Below are 20813 nucleotides of genomic sequence, written 5' to 3' on the forward strand. Positions count from 1 at the left end.
CAAAGACAAATTAATTCTGTGACCACACCCTAAATTCATATCCAAGGTCATATCAACGTTCCATTTAAATCATCCCATTTACTTACCTGTATTCTTCCCGAAACCACACACTGACAGCAGGGAGGCCTCCCTTCACATGTTAGACGTTCACAGAGCTCTAGCGTTCAATATAGAAAAAACAAAAACATTTAGAAAATCATCCAGACTCTTTTTCTCCACAACAGAATGATCAAAGGGTCAAACTATATCCAAAGACTATCCAAATCTATATTGACATGTATCCAGTTGTGTTACCAAAACCACAATCTGACAGCTCCCTCTGGAGTATGCACAAACTCCACCAGAGCAATATTGACATCTGTGGCCTTTCTCAACAATGTGCCCATCGTGGACATTTGCAAAGCAGCTACCTGGGCATTAGCCCATAGCTTTACTAAACACTACGCTTTAGAACAACAATCAACTGCAGACGCTCAGTTTGGACTCTTGATGCTATCCACCATACATAAACCAACTCCGAAGCTCCTCCCCTCCACTGGGGGCACTGCTCAACAGTCACCTTCTTCTCAAAGAAGAAGAGAAGGTTACTCACCTTGTGCAGTAACTGAGGTTCTTCAAGATGGTTGTCCCTGTGGGTGCTCCCTACCCCCTGCTCCCCTCTACTTCAGAGTTTTACGCCAATCCTCTGGGGTAGAGAAGGAACTGGGGGATGGTTGGCTGCGCATGCTAGGTGGCTGCTTGGAGCGGCACGAGACGGCTGCCACGCATGAGCGGCCAACCAGGGCACTGCTACTACAAACATTTGATTACAAGTGCAGGGCACCAAGACACCTGAAGTGGAGCATGCACAGGGTCAGCCATCTCGAAGAACCTCAATTACTGCACAAGGTGAGTAACTTTCTCTTTAAAAAAAGTAAATAATATCCTTCCACTGTCCATTTACTTACCTCTGTAAGCAGGAAAGGGGAATACGTTTATGAATTTGCTAGTTAGATTTTCAAGCTGAAATCTAACAAACTTTGTTTGCCAATTGGATAAGTATGAATAGAATAACCCCTTTTTATTGAGTCCAGGGAGTGTTGCTACTTTTAATACTGGGTTCTTTTTCCGTCAACTTTTAACTCAAACAGTATTTGTCAAATCAGGACACTTTCTTATTCTTAACCAACCAACAATGTACTAATTCATCCAGAACCACATTAGTATCCAGCCACAGTTCACAACTCATGTGTAGATAATACCAATCTTCTAGGCATGTATTACACACACAGTACAGTCTTGCAAGCAATTACCATAGACTAGAGTTGAGGCTCAGGACTTATATCAAGGAACAATGCAAATTACCAAGATTTTTTATTACGTTGACTTATGATCATAAATTCTCAATTCCTAACACATTGATCACACTTTCAATGATTCACTTGTCTTTAAGGCACAGATTGTGGTTAGTACTCTTTGACTAGATCAGGGGTTGGCAACCTGCGGCATGCATGCCAAAGGTGGCACGCGAGACGATTTTTACTGGCACGCTGCTGCCAGCCGGGGTTCCGGCTGCCGGCCCCGCTCAGCCCACTGCCTGCCTGAGTGAACGGAACTCCAGGCCAGCAGCAGGCTGAGCGGGGACGGCAGCAGGGACCCTGGCTGGCAGGAGCCGGTGGACGGAACCCCAGACCAGCGGTGGGCTGAGCCACTCAGCACACCGCCGGTCTGGGGTTCCGGCTGCCAGCCGCTTGCCAGCCGGGGTCCCGGCTGCTGGCCCCACTCAGCCTGCTGCCGGCCTGGGTGAATGGAACCCCCAGCAGGCTGAGCAGGGCCGGCGGCCAGGACCCCAGCTGGTAGGAGCCTGCAGACAGAACCTCAGACCGGCAGTGGGCTAAGCTGCTCAGCCCGCCGCCGGTCTGGGGTTCTGTCTGCCGGCCCTGTTCAGGGCGCTGATGGTCTGGAGTTCTGGTTGCCGGCCCCTTGCCAGCTGGGGTCTTGGCCGCCTGCCCCGCTCAGCCTGCTGCCGGCCTGAGTGAACGGAACACCAGGCCGGCAGCGGGCTGAGCGGGGCTGGTGGCCAGGACCCTGGCTGGCAGGAGCCAGCGGACGGAACCCCAGACCGGCAGTGGGTGAGCTGCTGCTGGTCTGGGGTTCTGTCTGACACCCCGTTCAGCCCACTGAAGGTCTGGGGTTCTGGCCACTGGCCCCTTGTCAGCCGGGATCTTGGCCATCGGACCTGCTCAGCCTGCTGCCGGCCTGGGATACCAGCCGCTGGTCCCGCTCACCTTGCTGCTGGTCTGGGGTTCCGTCGGGGGGCGCCCTATAAATGTAAAATTTATTACTGGCATGCAAAACCTTAAATTAATGAAGACTTGGCATGCCACTTCTTAAAGGTTACCGACCCCTGGACTAGATTGATCCAAAAGTGGACAAGTTTAGAATATTAAAAACAATTGCTTAAAGTTACTGTTTTCAGTCTCTAGGCCAATTTGCTTAGACATAGAAAGGAGTTAAAAACTAATATATTCTTCCTTGAGGTCTCACTAGAGTGTGTGTAGACTTATCAAGATAACCTAGTTATCTGTATGTGAAAAAATAGAAGGGGAAATAGTCTTTGAAATGAAACCTCCCCACTTGTTTTCCTGTTCACCCTGGGATGGGGGAGAGTCCTTTCTGCGCGGCAGTTGCTCTTAAGATTCTGCAGCTTCTTGCTGGGTTCAATCAATTTTCTTGAGCACATGGTGACCTCAGTTTTATATACTAGAGTTTATGGGCTCTTTGGAGAGGCCCATCTTCTTATTCCTATGGGACACATGCCAAGTGGGTGCTCAGGTTTCAGTTTAGGGTATATTTATGCTGCAGTGTAAGTCCAGGGTTCAAACTCAGGGTTCATGCCTAACCCCTTCTGTCTACATATAAATCATGCTAACCCAGGACTTGGACCCAGGGTCCCAGGACCCCAGAGTGGTGGAGGGTCTGAGCCTGAGTCAAGCTGGGACCCAGGGTTCAAGCCCTATTGCTTTGCAGTGTAGATGCAGCCTCACTGCACTTGTGCTCTCGGAGTCTGCCAAAAGTGTTCCACAATCTCATGCTCTGACTTTCTTTGTCCTGTGTTCAGTCAAGTTTTCCCACACTGCACCACAAACAAAGGGCTAGAGCGACCACATTTTAGGAAGGCACTGGGAAGTCAGGAGTGTAGGTGGTTGGAATTGAGCTAGCAAAATGCAGTGTAAGATGCTGGAGTCCCAGCTTGGGACCCAGGGTTCAGCAATTCCTAACCTTCACTTTGCAGACGAGTGTAGACACTCAAGCCCATGGCTAACAAATGCAGGGTCTGCTAACTTGAGTTCTCCTAACTCTGGACTTACGTTGCACTGTAGACATATCCTTAGTTTTTCTGCTGTTTCCATTGGTATGCAGGAGATGGTGACGGGGTATAACAAATTTCTTCAATTTTTTTTCTTATCAGAGGCTTTTTAAGTTTGATTCATTTCAAGGATTGTATTTCATTATTTGCCCCCACTGTCAGTTGGGGTACTCCCCTCCCCAAGTAATTTCTTTTCATATTTAAAAGTTATATCCTTTTTTATATCTTCTAACATTTCTTCTTCCTTGTACCAGACAAATCCTGTTACTTCTGGAGTACAACAATTATTTACAGTGAAAACCAACAATATCTCTTATAATCTTCTAATTATATATATAATAATCTTCTAAGCATTTCACATTATTTAGGACTTACAATACAAGGGATATTTTCCACATATAGAAGGAGGTAGATCTGACTTTCAACACTAACATATCTGTAGCTTCTAATTTGAGGTGAAAGACGGATTATTCCTGGTATATTTGTTTAATAAGGAAAATGATGTGTAGTTCATAATTTGGGATGAAAACATGGTTTGGATTTCTTGGGATGACAGGCAGTTTGCCCAGTTTGCCCTTCAATCTTGCAGCCACACTTCTAGTTTGTTTAACTTGTAGCTTCCCCACCCATCTCTTGAGCCAGTCACAATGTGCAATGGGCCACATTACATAGGAAAACAGGGTGTGACTGTTGGTTTGTAACTTGGAGTTCTTTTTAGCGAGGTTGGGAGTGAGAAAGAGGTTTTGCCCATATGCAAATTATGAGAGATTTTTGCCTAGGTGATTAACAATACTCTTAGCCATTTTAGTTTCTATTCTTGGGAAAGGAACTCCCAACTTTGGCTTATCTGTGGGTCCTTAGAGAAAGTGTCTCAAATTATGTGAAATGTTTTTAAAATTGTCTTTACTTCTTAGATAGATCCTATTTGGGGATAAACAAAGGTGGATAGCTATTCATACTTTTTGAAGGCCAGAAGGAATCTGTAGTTATTAATATTGAAGGCATATGTGTTCTGGGTATCCCTTACACCTCTTTGTGCATGCTGTCCATGGTCAGTCACACTCACCTCCCACTTTTTTGTTAATTTTCCTGGTCTTCCCCATAAAGTGCCCCACTATGGGCATCTTCTCCCTATCCTTGATCTTCCTGCTCCACTGGCTCTTTTGGAGGACTCTTCTTTCCTTGAGGATTCCTTCCCCTTCCACCTTCCTTTCCCTAGTAACTCTCCACCCTCAGGGGTTTCTCCTCCTGGTTGCTGTTCTTTGGAGGGCGGGGGAGAGAAGCAGCTGTTCCTTGAAACTGTGGGGCTTATCAGTGACACAGCATACGCTTGTTAAAGGTATTTGTACTTCTCGATGTACAAGGATTTATATGGAAGTCTCATTTGTGCATTGACATGAGATTATATCAGTATACTATGATTCCATTAGTACATTTTAGTTAAACAGAAATTAAAAGGAACAGTCACAAGAGTGAAATGCCTGCAAGCTGCAAGGAAACTTTTTCAAAACACCATAATAGAGGCTCAAATTATACACCCCAATTAAAAAAACAGTAAGAGGACAAAAAATGCTACTATGGCTAAACAATAGAGTAAAAGAGGTGGTTAGACACAAAAATACATTTTCTAAAAATTGGAAGTCAAATCCTACTGAAGAAAATAGAAAGGAACATAAACTCTGGCAAGTCATGTGTAATAATATAATTACACAGGCCAAAAAGGAATTTGAAGACCAGCTAGCCAAAGGCAAAAAATACTAACAGATTTTTTTTAAAGTACACCAGAAGCAGGAAGCTTGCCAAACACTCAATAGAGTCACTGGATGATCGAAGGAGCGCTCAAGGAAGATAAGGCCATTGCAGAGACACTAAATAAATTCTTATGCATGGGTCTTCACATTAGTCTCCCTCACATTAGTATCCAACCACCGTTCACCACTCACATCCTCCCTGCTTGGCTCTCATCTCCCTTTCATGGTTCAGTATCCTAAGAAACAGAGACAAGTCCAAAAAGTGCACCATCCGTGAGGTTAGCTTAGCAGGCTCAGTGGAAGATAGACTGTGTCCTGCCTGCTTTCAGACCACTGATGTTGTTACTGCCAGGGAATGGAACTGGTGAAACTGGCTCTCTAGCCCATTGAAGTTGCCATTTCTTGAAATTGGTGCTATTGTCCTTGGAAAAGTAGGCTGTCATCCTGCAAATCTACCCATCCTCTCAGGATGAATTCCAAGAAATTTATGGAAATCAGTCCGAGAGAGATACCACCAAGAGTGTCAAATTGCGTCAAGGAGGGGAAGAGAACTTGCTCACCCTTGGAAGCCAAAAAAGGGAAAGAAGAAGCCTGGGAAGTACTGCAAAGCTTCCCCCACTCCTCCTTCAGCTTGTCAGTCTAAGAGGGAGAGCTTTCTCAGTCTGATCAAGAGCAGGCACCACAAATGAACCAGTAAACAAAAAAAATTGCCAACAAGTGTAAAAAAGTGGTGGCTGCAATAGAGAATCATCCAGAAAAGGAGGAATCTGCAGACAAACCCCGGTATCTTTGAATGCCCAAGCAGAGACTGCATTTCCTCTCCATCTGTCCTTGAAGAGTGTCTTAAGGGAAGAATGTGAGAACCCATACAAATAAAAACACCTGAGCGAACAGGCTCTGAAGTTGTCTAAGATTCAGGAATCAAAGGATACCATCCTGGCCCTATTTAAAGCCAACAGGACCATATCCTCCCTAGAAATAGAAATGGTCATTTCCTCATAGGGGGAATTTTTTTCTTCAAAGATCAATTGATAGACAGTTACAGAGTGTTTTCAGGAGGGATTTCAAAACTGCCCTTTGTGCATTGCTTGTCACTGTTTGATTTGCCAAAGTCGCTCTGTCCTGGCTTAAATAATGTTATGCATTCATCTGACCATCAGGAAAATAACTTCCCATCAGAAGGCAGATTCAGGAAAATGTTACTCCCAGAAAAGAAATCTTTTGGTATTTCTCCCCCTCACCCCAAATAATAGTGCTACATTCAAACTTTCTAGATTAACATGAAGTAAAGATAATTGTACAAGAAAATTCAGAAAAAAATTATGGAATGGTCATTGGGATTTCAGAGAGGAGTTCTGATTGTATAATTTGGATATTTTTAGTTGCTAGTAAATCACAGTAACTGCAGTTGGGAAAGAGGAAGAGTAAATCTTACAGAGGTTGAGTGTCTTTAGAGAGAAAGTAGCTAGGTAGAAACTTCCTTGGAATCTGCAAGATTACAAAAGCCAGCCAACTACAAGTTAAAATTGTAAAAGGAAAGGTATTAAATAATTCCTGCATCTGAGTCTCAGATCTGCCTTTTAGGGGGGAGTGGATAAGGCTCTGACTATGAGGCCATCTTTTTCTATAAGCCCAATAAAAGCTAGCAACTCCTTCTCGATTTTTTGTAGATTGTTCATGTGTTTTATTGCTGCATCAACATAACACTTCAGTTTTCAGGCTGACCATCTTATCTCTAATATGCTTTTTATCTGTTTCAAGACTAACAAACATGTTAGAGGCACCTGCAAAGGTAAAAGCAATTTCTCTCTCAAGATAAATTCTGGTATTGGTATCAGCATCATATTCCATTTATACATTGCACAGTTTCCTGAAGTGTAAACTTATGAGTTAATTTATTAAAGTTAATTTTAATTTTTTTCAGACTCTTGCAACATCACAAGGCAACCTACTTGAAAATAAGGATCTGATTGAATCTTTGAATCAGACCAAAGCAAGTAGTGCACTCATCCAAGAATCTCTTGCTGAGTCTCACAAACTTCAGATTTCTCTTGATCAGGTGATGTCTATTCTTAAAATGTTTCTTTTTATTATTTTTTCAATGTCAGAAATAACATTATTGCTCCTGTGTAATCCTGTTGATGTCCATGGACCAGCCCTGCAATATATAAGGATTATCTCCTACATACGTTATTTTCCGCTTTAGTTGGTCGGTTATTATTTTTGTACTATTATACTTGCTATTTAGCTACATGTCTAATGCTAAAATGAGAGCACTTATTGTGTCTGATGTTTAAAGATGGACATGAACAAATCAGAGGTGAAATCCTGGTCCCACTGAAGTCAATGGAAGTTTTGCCATTGATTTAAATGGAGCCAAGATTTCATGCATGCATCTCCATGTGTATGGGTAGTGCTGTGCTTATTTCTTTCTTTGAAGTAAGGGATATTTTCAGATATACAAGCACCAAAAGCGTTTTTAATTGTTACACTTTATCAGTTTTACACTTCTTGAATGAATACATAACTGAAATATTTTAAAATAAATAAAAAAATGGTTAAAATGAAAAGAATAGAAAAGTAATTTTGAACTAACATGTTTTATGCCAAATTTCAAACTGGAACTAATGTAAAGGCCTGGATTATATGTCCTAAAATTGGGGGGTTTATAATAAGAATACTATAAATTAAAGCATTAGGTCTTATAATAAGAGTATAAACATAATTTTAATTCTAGTAACACAAACGAACTTGTTTAATTCATATTTGTATGTGGATTAATTTTTTAGTGTAGTAGAGTTTAAAGTATGTTAGGAACCAAAATATCTTTGATTTTAATGTGATTGGATATGGTATATTCTGAAGTTGTAGAATGCATCTGAGTGGTTTTTTGCTAGGTTGAACAAGTATTTATTCAGTGACCCTTAGATGGCAGTAGAGTACTGATCTTGAGTATTTTTAATTTTTATCCACAGGAGAGGGATGCCTATCTCCTTTTAGCTGAGAGTGCCAGCAAGATGTACTTTATTATCTCTGACTTGTCCAAAATTAATAACATGTACCGTTTTAGTTTGGCTGCTTTCCTACGACTTTTCCAAAGGGCTTTGCAAAGCAAGCAGGTATGTCCTGTTTTTTTGCAGCTGTGAATTCAGGAGAGGGATCAATATGCTTGTGGTTTTTAAAAATTCGTAAGTGCTCTAGATGTTTTTAAAGAATAACACAACATTAGTATGGACATGTTGTACTACTATACATTATACATTCCAAATATATGTATTTACTTTCAGTATGTAGGAGTCATATCCTTGTTGCAACACTCAAAATCAAGTAACATCCATTCTTCTTTGAGTAGTGTCCTTGTGGGTGCTCCACTTCAGGTTCGCCTGCCTCCTGTGCCTTTGATCAGAGATTTTTGGTAGCTGTGCCCACTGGGCCTGTGCATGTGCGCCACACGTCCTTGTGCTCCACTCTGAGGCTATATGGGGCTGCGTGGGCAAACTGCCCTCAGTTCCTTTTCAGTCACCTTTGGCCTGAGATGGAGTCTACTGTGTGCTTATTATCTCTAATATTTAGCAATTAGTTAATTAGTTAGCATATAGTTAGTTATCTTATAATGTTTATAGTTGTTGGAACCATTCCCTTCTCTCTCTCTCTCACACTCACACACACACACACACCCTAATTATATCTATGAAAATACATATATTTTCATAGATACAGTTAGGTAATTTTTAACCACTTTCCTCTGCTAGGGGTCATTTTTCATTATTTTGCTCAGGAATGCCGGGCCTTCCCGGGATTCAAGAGGTGCCTTTCCTGCCATGAAGCTATTCTGATCAGTGACAGGCATTCCCAGTGCCTCCACTCTTTGAGTGATATTCATATCTCCCAAATCTATACTTCCTTCAACGGTAGATCCTGTAAAAATAGGGAGATCTAGTTTAAACTCCTGATGATAGAGAAAGTTCTATAACCAGCTTCAGATTCAGGGATGGAAGACCCCCTGGGGCATAGACTTCCCAGTACGGCCAGTGCCCCATCCACATCAAGATCTCAGTCACCAGAGACTGCTAGAGAGATAGGCAGTACTGCAGCACTGTATTCTATGGTGCTGAAGTCCTCAGCATAGGTAGCCTCGACATCTGCTTCTAAGCCAAAGGAGGTAAGGAGTAAATCTCCAAGAAGAGCTCAGTTACCTATGCACAAGAAGGCTACTGAGACCTCAAGTTCCAAGAGGAGTTCCTTGCAGGCTCTGAGTGATCCTGGTACTGCAAAGGCAAAGAGGAGTCAGTTGTCTAACAAAGACTCAGTACTGATTTTGGGTACTCATACCCAAAGTGACAAAGACATTGTTGAGAAGAGTTCTAAGCATGTCCCTAAACAATACTCGATGCTGGTAACATGGAAGTCAACAATACCAAAGACCACTTGGTTATTTACCATACTGATGGAAATGGAGCTGATTCACTCCCATGCCAAGTGCTCCATGTTAGAGATGAAAAGAAGGAACAGGGAGACCCAGAGGCAGATTGAGTAAATGGGCTTCTTTATTGCGGTACTTGTTCCCCTCAACCGAATTGTCAAGTAAGCTCACCTCACGCTCTTTTATCTAAGTTAATATGTAAATACCCACATTTACTACAACACCCCCAAAGCCCTTATTTGATCATATGAATGCCCATATAACAAATATTAATAGCTATATACTGAATATAATTATACCTTCCCTGTTTACTGTTTACAGCATTAAGCATATTCTACAGACATTTTTACGTTGAAGATACATTTCTTTGCAGTAATCGTAGCCACAAGTTCCCTTAATCAGCAGTTCACAGGGGAGGGAGGAAGGAGCCATGACCCTGAGCTCATTTATGTAGCTGGGAAAGGAAGGGAGTGGGGAGATAACACTTCTTCACCCAAAGGGTATCCCTCAGACAACCACATTCCTTATGCAGCTGCAACACTTATCTATCCTTAACAAACAGAAGGGGAGGGAAAAGGGTGGCAACTTCTATCTATCATGTGAAGAGACAGTGCTTGCCTGTGCCTTTACCCCCTATAGTGGTTACCCAGGTTTTTACTTAACTCTTACATACCCCAGCACTCGGTACCACCTGCATTGGTATCAAAGCCATCCTCCTCAGGTTCTCACTCAACCCTGTCTTCGACAACATCAATACTCCAAGAATTTAGGTACCCTAAAGACCTGATAATATTTTTGGAGCTTGAGTCTCCTTAGTTAATGGGTGCTGGGGGTTTGTCAGCATCAAGATTCTCTTGGTCATCTACTGCTCGGTCACCTACCACTCAGTCATCTGGAGTACCTTACTCCCCCTTCTGCTTTGCAAGCTGAACATCTGTGCTCCCTTTGGAATATGTGGAAGAGGACTCCTCAGACTCTTAAATTTCGGTGCTCAGTTCCCTTGTCTATTCTAAGACACTTAGCTCTCCCCTCTACATTGATGTATTACAGAAGGATAGACCTCAAATGACATCACATATCAGGAACACAGACGGATGCCTCCACCTAGGCCATATGTGCCCCCTCAGTGGCCTTTCTGGGACCATTGGTGATCTGTGATCAACAATTTGCAATGAGGTCTTTGCACTGGAGGGAAAAGAGAAGGGACCATTCTCCTCAAACTCCTCTACCACCACCTGTGCCAGAGGAGATCTGCAAGAAGCAAGGCTGAATAAGGTGACACCTCTTACTCATAGTTCCTCCTCATTGCCTGATGAAACTGTGATGCTTCCACTATCTTCTATGATGGATAACTTCAGACAGTTTCAAGACCTGATTAAGCAAATTGCTGACACACTTAGAGGAGGTTCAGGAGTCCCATCATAAATTCCTAGATATTCTACACACTTTGACATCTATGAGAATATCCGTTCCAGTCAATGAAGCTCTGATGGAGCCCACTAAGACAGTTTGGCATACCTCAGCCTACCTGCAAGAGGGCAGATAAAAAGTATTATGTCCCTGCCATGGAACTGGAGTTTGTATTTTCTCACTCGGCTCTGAATTCCCTAGTAGTTGAGACCATTAATGAACAAGGCAGACAACATAGCTCAAAGCCCGCCCTGTACATTAAGGATCACAGGAAGCTTGATCTTTCTGGACACAAATCATACTCTTTAGCCCCCCTCAGAATAGTGAAGCATTAGGCACTCAAACCCATATAAGACTATTTAAATTACAACCAATTCAACTGGATTACTGAGCACCTGCTAGAGGTACATTGTGACCAATTAAAGGCCATTATACAACATGGTCAGTTCCTGGCAAAGACATCGCCCCAGACCTCCTTGAATGCTGCAGATACTGCAGCGTGGTCTATATCTATTACTCTGGTTATGAGAAGCGTGTCTGGGGCTCCAGGTATTAGGCTTCCCCAGAGAGGTCCAGAGTACCATCAAAGACCTCCCCTTTGCAGTTGCAAGCTTTTTGCAGACTTGATGGATAGATCTCTCCACACTTTAAAGGACTCGAGAACCCTGCTGAGATCCATAAGTATGTATACTCCTGTAAATAAGAGGAGATTTAATAGGTTTCAGATGACACAAAGAGCACACCCAGCCCCACATGCAACTTATCATAGACCATCTGAACCTCTTTTAGCTATAGCTACATCTTCTCAGCCATCTACAACCTCCATGCAACCATTTTGATGGCTTGGTCAAGAATCACACCCATCCAATCAACAGGGTTTTACAGTTGCAACATCATACCTCCCCTCCCCCAGCTCCTTATGGATGCTGCCTCTCCCATTTTCAGGCTGCATGGAGAATGTAACATCAGACAAATGGGTTTTGGAAGTCATAACATCTGATTACACTATTGATTTCAAGTCTATCCCTCCTACCCATTTATCCTTCCCATAGCTCTTCAGGGACCCCGTCACAATCCATTGCCGGCACTAGAGGTGGCCTCACTTACATGTTTGCATACACTTGCTACCTCTAATCAGATCCAAGTCAGTAAGGATAATGACAGACAATGTGGCTTGCATGTATTATATCAACTGTCAAGGAAGAGAATAGTCCCTGTCTCTCTGTGCTGAATTGGTAAAACTCTGGAATTGGTGCATAGCCAACCAGGTAGTCATCTGAGCTTATTACGTCACACATATTTAGTTGGGGTTTAGTTGGGGTTGATCCTGCTTTGAGCAGGGGAGTGGACTAGATGACCTCCTGAGGTCTCTTCCAACCCAAATCTTCTATGATTCTATGATATTCAGAACACCAGGACAGACAACCTCAGCACTCATTTCTTTCTATATTATGAATGGGAACTGAACTCCACAAGGCTTCCACAAGATGTTCTTAGCTTGGGGTTTCCTGGAGATCACTCTGTTTGCCATGGCAGCCAACACAAATTGCATCAGCTATTGCTCCAGAGGAGGTCTTATTCCCTAGTCCCTGAGGGATGCTTTTCTCATCTCATGGATGAAAGGACTTCTCTACATGTATCCACCAACACTGTTACTATTAAAGGTTCTCAGCAAAATCAAACAAAATCAGGCCAGAGTCATATTAATAGCACCAACATGGCCAAGACAAGTTTGGTATTCCTGTCTAGTGAGACTGATCTCTCACTCTTCATAGCAGTTTCCACTTGGTCCTTGCCTAGTGACTTAGGATGCTAGTCGAACATTTCACCCCTGTTGACAAGATCTTTCTAGGGCTCCAAGTATGGTTCCTTGATGGTTCTCAGGAATAGAGATATCCTGTTTGTCAGAGGTAAAACACCTTGTATTAAATAGCAGAAAAGAATCTACAAGAAATACTTACCTCCAGAAATGAAAACAATGTTATCTTTGATGTAACTATCATCAGATTTTGCCAACTCGCTCTCTTCTTCCTAAGGTATTGGATTACCAGTTAGAAAACATCCAGTCTTTCTATGAATTCCATTAATGTTCACTTAATAGCAATAACAGCTTTTCACACACCCCTAGAGGGCTTTTCACTCTTCGGTCACCCAACTATAGCAAGATTCCTAAGAGGTTTTTTAAATATCTCCCCACAAGTCAGAGATCTTACTCCTAGCTGGGATCTAAACCTAGTCCTTAATTGCATTGTGAAACATCCTTTTGAGCCATTAGCTATGTATTTTCTATTAGATTTATCATTTGAAGACAGCCTCCCTGGTAACTATCACTTCTGCCTGAAGGATTGGGGAATTGGGGGCTTTAATGGCAGTACCAACATTTACGTTACTCACTAGACAGAAAGTGTCACTGTGGACTCATCCAAGATTTTTACTTAAGGTGTCCTTAGAATTTCATATTAATCAAACCATTCATCTCCTGTGTTTTTCTCCAAACTGCATCAGATTAGTCAAGAAGCCATATTCCATACCCTAGATGTCAGGAGGGCATTAGCTATCTATGTAGATAAGACCAAACTATTTAGAAGATCTCATAGATTAGTTGCATCCATTGCTGACAGAAACAAGTGTTCAGTAATTTCAAAGCAGAGGTTATCAAAGTGGATCTCTGGTTGTATTAAGATCTGTTACAACAGAACTCATGTTCAGCCTCCTTTGAGAGTGATAGCACATTCCACAGGAGCACTGCCTACATCTGTGGCCATATTAAAGGATTACCAATTGCAGACATTTGTGGAGTGGCAACTTCTTCTGTTCATACTTTCTCTAATCATTATGCCGTAGTGCCTGGGGAAAGATCAGAAGCTGATGTAGGCAATGCAATTCTTCTGTACTGAACTCTGCTCTGAACCTCCCACCTCTTTAGTGGAGTGCTGCTTGGGAGTCACCTGAAGGAGAGGTAACTCACCTTTTCCAGTGACGGGAATTTTTTCAGATGGGTGTCTCTGTGGGTACTCTACTACCTGTCCTCCTTCCCCTCTGTTTTGGAGCCTCCCTTGTGGGACTTTGCAGTGGATAGTTCACCCACAGAGCCGCATGTAGCCTAGGCCTGGGCCACAAGGATGTGTGGGGCATATGCACGGGCTGAATGGGTACTGCTACCAGAAATCTCTGATCAAAAGCATAGGTGCCGGTACACGTGAAGGGGACACATCTTTAAGAACTCTAGTTACTGTACCACCTAAGTAACCTCTTTTTCTGTAGTTTAGGCTCTTTGGCTAAGATTACAGTATATATGAAAAAGCAAGGCTGAATATAGTGAATCTTGAGATTTTATTTATTTAATTGTAGGCTCTTCAGTGATTAGCTAATCTGTGAATAAAGCAAATCCTACCCGTAAGGGACAGAATAAGGAAAGGAACAAAGGTTTGGGATTCTAAATGTTTCAGTAGTTTAGTAAGAGGAAATGGAACCTTTCACTAGTTTGAATACAACCTAATCTAGCATGACCAAAATATAGCTCCTGTCCCCACAAGCCCATTCTCTCCCCCTGTTATTGTAGTGGATAGCACAAACACCCTCCCTGTTGCTCATCTTCAGATTCATCTTCAGATCAGCCTTCTCATTAACCCCACAAATTAAGGCTGTGACTAAATGTTACTACTTCTTCCTGAACCACATTTCCAAGATATGACCTTTTCTCTCTGCCCTCTCCCCACCCCCAACCCCACTTCCAAAACTCTTGTCCAAATCTTGAATGTCTCACACCTCTATTTCTGTAATCTCTCTGGCTTCAATGCTTTCAACTTTACCTCCCCCCGACCCGTTCAAGGCCATTCAAAATGCTGCTGCTAAAATCATTTTGCTGGCTCATTACTCTGACTATATAAATCCCCATCCCTACAATCCTCCACTGGCCCCACCTCTTTCCATAACATCAAACACTAACTTCTTGTCTTTATTTTCAAAACCTTTCACAATTTAGCGTCATACTACCTATCCACCCTAATATCCTATTGTAAAGTTGATTACCTGCTTCTCTGACAAGTGTCTTCAAGCTTTCTCCTGTGTTGCCCTATAGATGTGGGAAAACTTCCCATCAAGTCAATCTGTAAAGCCACATTATCCTTCTTCAAGTCCTTCCTCATAATGCTTACAGTATACTGCAACCTGATAATGGCTAAGCATGTGCAAATTGTGCTTACTGCTGCAGATTAGCCAAAAACTATACAGATTATATTATTTTTATTACACCCACCATCTCCTCTACCCTCACCCTGATACCCTGGTTTGTTTCATCCTCCTGCTATGTTTGTCTTTTAGATAGTAAATGCTTTGGGGGCTACGACTGTCATTTTCTATATGTTTTGTATAATGCCTGGTACAGTGTGGCCCAACCCGGCTTGAGTGTCTATACGCAACTGCAATTTAAATGTATAATAATAATAATATAATATAGAATCATAGAATATCAGGGCTGGAAGGGACCTCAGGAGGTCATCTAGTCCAACCCCCTGCTCAAAGCAGGACCAATCCCCAACTAAATCATCCCAGCCAGGGCTTTGTCAAGCCTGATCTTAAAAATATCTAAGGAAGGAGATTCCACCATCTCCCTAGGTAACGCATTCCAGTGTTTCACCACCCTCCTAGTGAAAAATTTTTTCCTAATATCCAACCTAAACCTCCCCCACTGCAACTTGAGACCATTACTCCTTGTCCTGTCGTCTGCTACCACTGAGAACAGTCTAGATCCATCTTCTTTGGAAACCCCTTTCAGGTCATTAAAAGCAGCTACCAAATCCCCCCTCATTCTTCTCTTCCGCAGACTAAACAATCCCAGTTCCCTCAGCCTCTCCTCATAAGTTGTGTGTTCCAGTCCCCTAATCATTTTTGTTGCCCTCCGCTGGACTCTTTCCAATTTTTCCACATCCTTCTTGTAGTGTGGGGCCCAAAACTGGACACCATACTCCAGATGAGGCCTCACCAATGTCGAATAGAGGGGAACGATCACGTCCCTCTATCTGCTGGCAATGCCCCTACATATACCTCCCAAAATGACAATGGCCTTCTTGGCAACAACGGGACACTGTTGACTCATATCCAGCTTCTTGTCCACTGTAACCACTAGGTCCTTTTCTGCAGAACTGCTGCTGAGCCATTCAGTCCCTCGTCTGTAGCGGTGCATGGGGTTCTTCTGTCCTAAGTGCAGGACTCTGCACTTATCCTTGTTGAACCTCATTAGCTTTCTTTTGGTCCAATCCTCTAATTTGTCTAGGTCCCTCTGTATCCTATCCCTACCCTCCAGCGTATCTACCTCTCCTCCCAGTTTAGTGTCATCTGCAAACTTGCTGAGGGTGCAGTCCACACCATCCTCCAGATCATTTATGAAGATATTGAACAAAACCGGCCCTAAGACCGACCCTTGGGGCACTCCACTTGATACCGGCTGCCAACTAGACATGGAGCCATTGATCACTACCCGTTGAGCCCGACAATCTAGCCAACTTTCTATCCACCTTATAGTCCATTCATCCAGCCCATACTTGTTTAACTTACTGTCAAGAACACTATGGGAGACCATGTCAAAAGCTTTGCTAAAGTCAAGGAACAACATGTCCACTGCTTTTCCCTCATCCACAGAGCCAGTTATCTCATCATAGAAGGCAATTAGATTAGTCAGGCATGACTTTCCCTTGGTGAATCCATGCTGACTGTTCCTGATCACTTTTCTCTCCTCTAAGTGCTTCAGAATTGATTCCTTTAGGACCTGCTCTATGATTTTTCCAGGGACTGAGGTGAGGCTGACTGGCCTGTAGTTCCCAGGATCCTCCTTCTTCCCTTTTTTAAAGATGGGCACTACATTAGCCTTTTTCCAGTCGTCCGGGACTTCCCCCAATCGCCATGAGTTTTCAAAGATAATGGCCAATGGCTCTGCAATCACATCCGCCAACTCCTTTAGCAAAATTAATTTAATTAATAATAATAATTAATAAGTCAGTAGTGAGGCCAAGCTATCAGCGTAGAGACCAAGGATTTAATGGGTATGGAGAATTAACTATTCTTTCATTCTTAGATGTGGTTTCTCCAAGGCCGGGATAAAACATGGGTGGGGCAGTGTGGAGAAACTTGTGTTATCGCTTCCTGCGTTGTGCCTGGTCTGTGGTTTAGAGAAACAGTCTCCTGGGTTGCCAGTTTAGTCTATTTTGTTTGGTGTAGTATCTGAGTAGAGCAGTGGGAAGTGTAATAGTTTATGTGCAAATGGTTGCAGGTTCAGATCCCCTGGAATTTGTCACAGATGTTTTGAATATTCAGCCTGTTTTCCATGACTAAGGCCAGAATGTTCATATATGAATTTAGACCTCTAAATCTATATTGTGGGACATAAATACAGTCACTGGGGGCTGCAAGGGAGCTCAGTAGGACATCTGAGTGCTCAGCAACTCTGAAAATTAGGCCTCTTATTTAGGTGTCTGACTTTAAATACATGGGCTGGTATTTGCACATATATACATGTTTTTGTCCAGTTGAACTTTTCATGTTCAAACTACTTTTCTTCAGGATTCAGAAAATACTGAAGAAAGAATTATGTCTCTTATCAGCTCATTAAAACATATGGTGTATGAATATGTCTGTCGCTGCTTGTTTAAGGTAAGATGCATTTTCTTTGCTCTTTTCTGTACTAAATGTGAAACTATATTCTCACAGCAACCATAACTTGGCCTGCTTCACATATGCAGTATTTTGGATCACTGTATATACTATAATACTAAATTCTGGGTGTGTATGAGTAATGGGTGCATTAGCTTTTGGGAGCTGACTTTGTATCATGTAATTGTTCTTCAGCAGGTAATACACCAAAACAGAGCAGCTTTGTGGCTGCTTTAGGAGAAAAAATGACCTCTGTGCCCCATCAGCAACCTACTACATGTACTGTCGCTCTTTTAACCCTATGCAGAGATCACGGGGTTCTTTCCGTGCTGAGGCTGCACTAGCCTCTGCAGAACTGCAGCAGAGGCTACAAGTTTGTCCCCATCAAACACATAATTCTTGTTTAGGAAGAAGCAGAAACGGCTTTGGCTTTCTATCCTTAAATCTTTTTTGTTTTATGTGTGTCCGCTTTTACAGAGTCCCGCATAATAGGTCCCCTGATCTCTAATTGGAACCTTTTCACTCTTCAGCACTACCACAGTAATACCAGCAATAACTAAATACTTACACAACTAAAAAAACACACACACACACAAAATTCACTGGCTTGAATTTTATTCTGAATAGTACTTCAGACAGTGTGGCTTAGAATCAGAAAATTTAATATTAATAGTTATAAACATTTAGGGGTTTTTTTTTTAAATCACCCTGATGATTAGATTCTGCAATAAAATGCAGAAATACATTTGGAAATGTAGATGCAACCTAAGGTACTTCTACTGCACACAAAGAAAGATAAAGTGGTTGAGTTGCTCGAGGATCCTTATACACTTTTTGGTTCATGTGCAGTGTTGTTTTTTCTATTTAGCTTGAATAATATTTTTCCTCTGTTGTTGCAGGTCATTAAAGGAATATTTGCTTAGGCATGCTTTGAGCATGCCTCGCTGTTAATTTTTGCTGTTGTGTCAATTGACAGCAATATGACACCACTGGACTATCTAAGAATAGAGAGAAAGTATGATTTTATATGTTAGTATGCTAGACACAGTGGACTGAAAAGGAAGTGAAGAGACACTGAAAAATCATTGACCTCTTTTGTAACAGTAGACTTTTTAATAACATTGTTTTTTTAAAATGGACTAACCAATCTGACAATTTGAACATGCTGAATTGTTTTAACCTAACTGATGGATTAGTGTGTTGATTATTGATTAATCTCTTAAACTACAGTAGTCGATAAGGGTTCAGTCTCCTCAGTGGCTACAGCATCAGGAAGATTATTACCAATATTGTTAGAATGAGAGACTTGAGGATCACACAGGAAACACTTGCAATTTATCACCAGTCCATTGATTAACAAATCCACCAAACAGATGAACAATCCCACAAGCCCTGAAATACAACAGCAGATAGAGCAATAGTACAAAATGTTCAGCCCTCACTCACATCTCCTGCTTGGGAACCTCAGAGTGTAAGTCATTATCTTCCTCGTCATCATCAGCAGTGGTTGTCACACTGGTGTGTCCCAAGGCATGCAAACTGGAATACACTTTTATAATTTGTTATGCTGATGCCCATTGAGGTTCATACATAGTTATGAAAATTTCAATTCCTTTCCCTTATCTATATTTCCACACCCCACTACATTTCGGGTGCGCCGTTTTTCAAAGGTTAATTTGTTAGTTCATCTTATACTCATTAACATTTATGTCACTCAATCACCATAACAACTTGTGGTAAATACATTGCTGACTCTCTATGTCTGCAAAAATCCCAAAAGTATTTTAAATGGAATTAAATGGTATATTACAGTATATATTTCCTAAATATCAGCATTAACATATCTACTGTTGTAACAGTTTCATCTTGTGACATAGACTCATTCATTGGTAAATACCCACATATTTTGATTATAAATACCTAGTGCTCCAGATCAGGCTTGCAAAACAATCTGTATAAGAAAGCCAATGAGCATATTTTGTTTTTCTGTTAATCGCATACAACATTAGTTAACGCAACTAACATAAAGTAAAATTAAATTATCCCGTTTATTAGTATCATAGATGTTGGAGATGAAAATGATGCCTTAGGTCACATACTTCATCTTCTTTCCTATAGTACACTTAGATAGTGTTCCCTGTGGTACATTTTTTAGTATTTGATCCAAACTTCGTTGAAAATTCCCAAGCAGTGCATCTTATATCAGTTCTCTTGGGAAACTATTCTAAACAGTAATAGAGCTCATTGTTAGGCAGTTTTTCCTGATATTTAGCCTAATTTTTCAAAGTCTTAATTTTATCTGATTATCTAATTGCTCTTCAGTTCACTACCTTCAATATGTCAATATATTTCTGAGATTTACACAATTGAATGCCATGCTGCAGAACTGTATAAAGACAGGAATATTACCTATCTCCTTAGCAACATATTGCTACATAATTATATTCATATTTTGTTCTTGTGTTATTGAATCACAACTCTTATGTAATTTGCTGTCCAGTATCATTCCCAGGGTTTTCTGTCCGTATTTAAGTTCTCTAGCTCCCTTTTGTTATTTTTCTGCACCCTTCTTTTTTCTTCCCAAGAGTAATATACCTGTTGTTGGTGACTGGGTCAAAAGGCTCCACAGATGTTTGCCCTCTGCTCTTGCTGTTTTTCCTGTATGCCACAGTTTACTTTCTTGTTTCTTCAATGTTATCACAGGTATTGTTTCACCTTGGGGTGTTTTTGACTCTTTGTACTGTATATGACTGCTTTCTTGTGTTCGCTTAGTAAGTTCACTTGCTACTCAGAGTCCATGTACTAATTTCCAATCAGAAAAGACATCAGTTTACGTTTGATTTGAATGTAACTCTCCTAGTGTTCATTCCTGAAAAAGTTTCATGGAACTTCCACCTCAGCTGACCTTGATTCTTTTGAAATTAGTTCTATATCCAGTTAAGTTATTTCTTGAATTGAGTTTCATTGTTGGCTGTTGTCAGGATCAGCAGTTTAAACTCCTTTTCTTAGAACTTTCTTGGGAAGTCATCAAAACTCTCCTGTTTCTCTTATTTACTTCCACCAAGTTATAGGCCTTTATGTCTGCCCCCATACCCCAACTTCAGCACTAGCTCTCTGCCTCAGCTGTTTGCCCAGCCACCAAGCTTTCAAATAAAGAACCAGAGGCACACATAGAAACTAGTAATTATTATTGGTGTTTTTATCCAGTTGAATGTGGAACACTGTTGTTACT

The 20813-nt window shown here is 41.7% G+C and overlaps 1 protein-coding gene across 2 annotated transcripts in view; it reads left to right on the forward strand.

Annotated features, from left to right (window-relative positions):
• Positions 1-20813, forward strand: part of DYNC2H1 (dynein cytoplasmic 2 heavy chain 1) — a 397803-nt gene that overhangs the window by 172723 nt on the left and 204267 nt on the right. For both annotated transcript variants that reach the window (XM_077805779.1, XM_077805787.1), the window contains exons 68-70: positions 7025-7159; positions 8076-8219; positions 17492-17581. In XM_077805779.1, the coding sequence (XP_077661905.1) occupies positions 7025-7159; positions 8076-8219; positions 17492-17581 (369 nt within the window). The remainder of the gene's footprint in view (positions 1-7024; positions 7160-8075; positions 8220-17491; positions 17582-20813) is intronic.

The sequence above is a fragment of the Eretmochelys imbricata genome, chromosome 1, assembly GCF_965152235.1.
Source record: "Eretmochelys imbricata isolate rEreImb1 chromosome 1, rEreImb1.hap1, whole genome shotgun sequence".
Taxonomy (NCBI): Eukaryota; Metazoa; Chordata; order Testudines; family Cheloniidae; genus Eretmochelys; species Eretmochelys imbricata.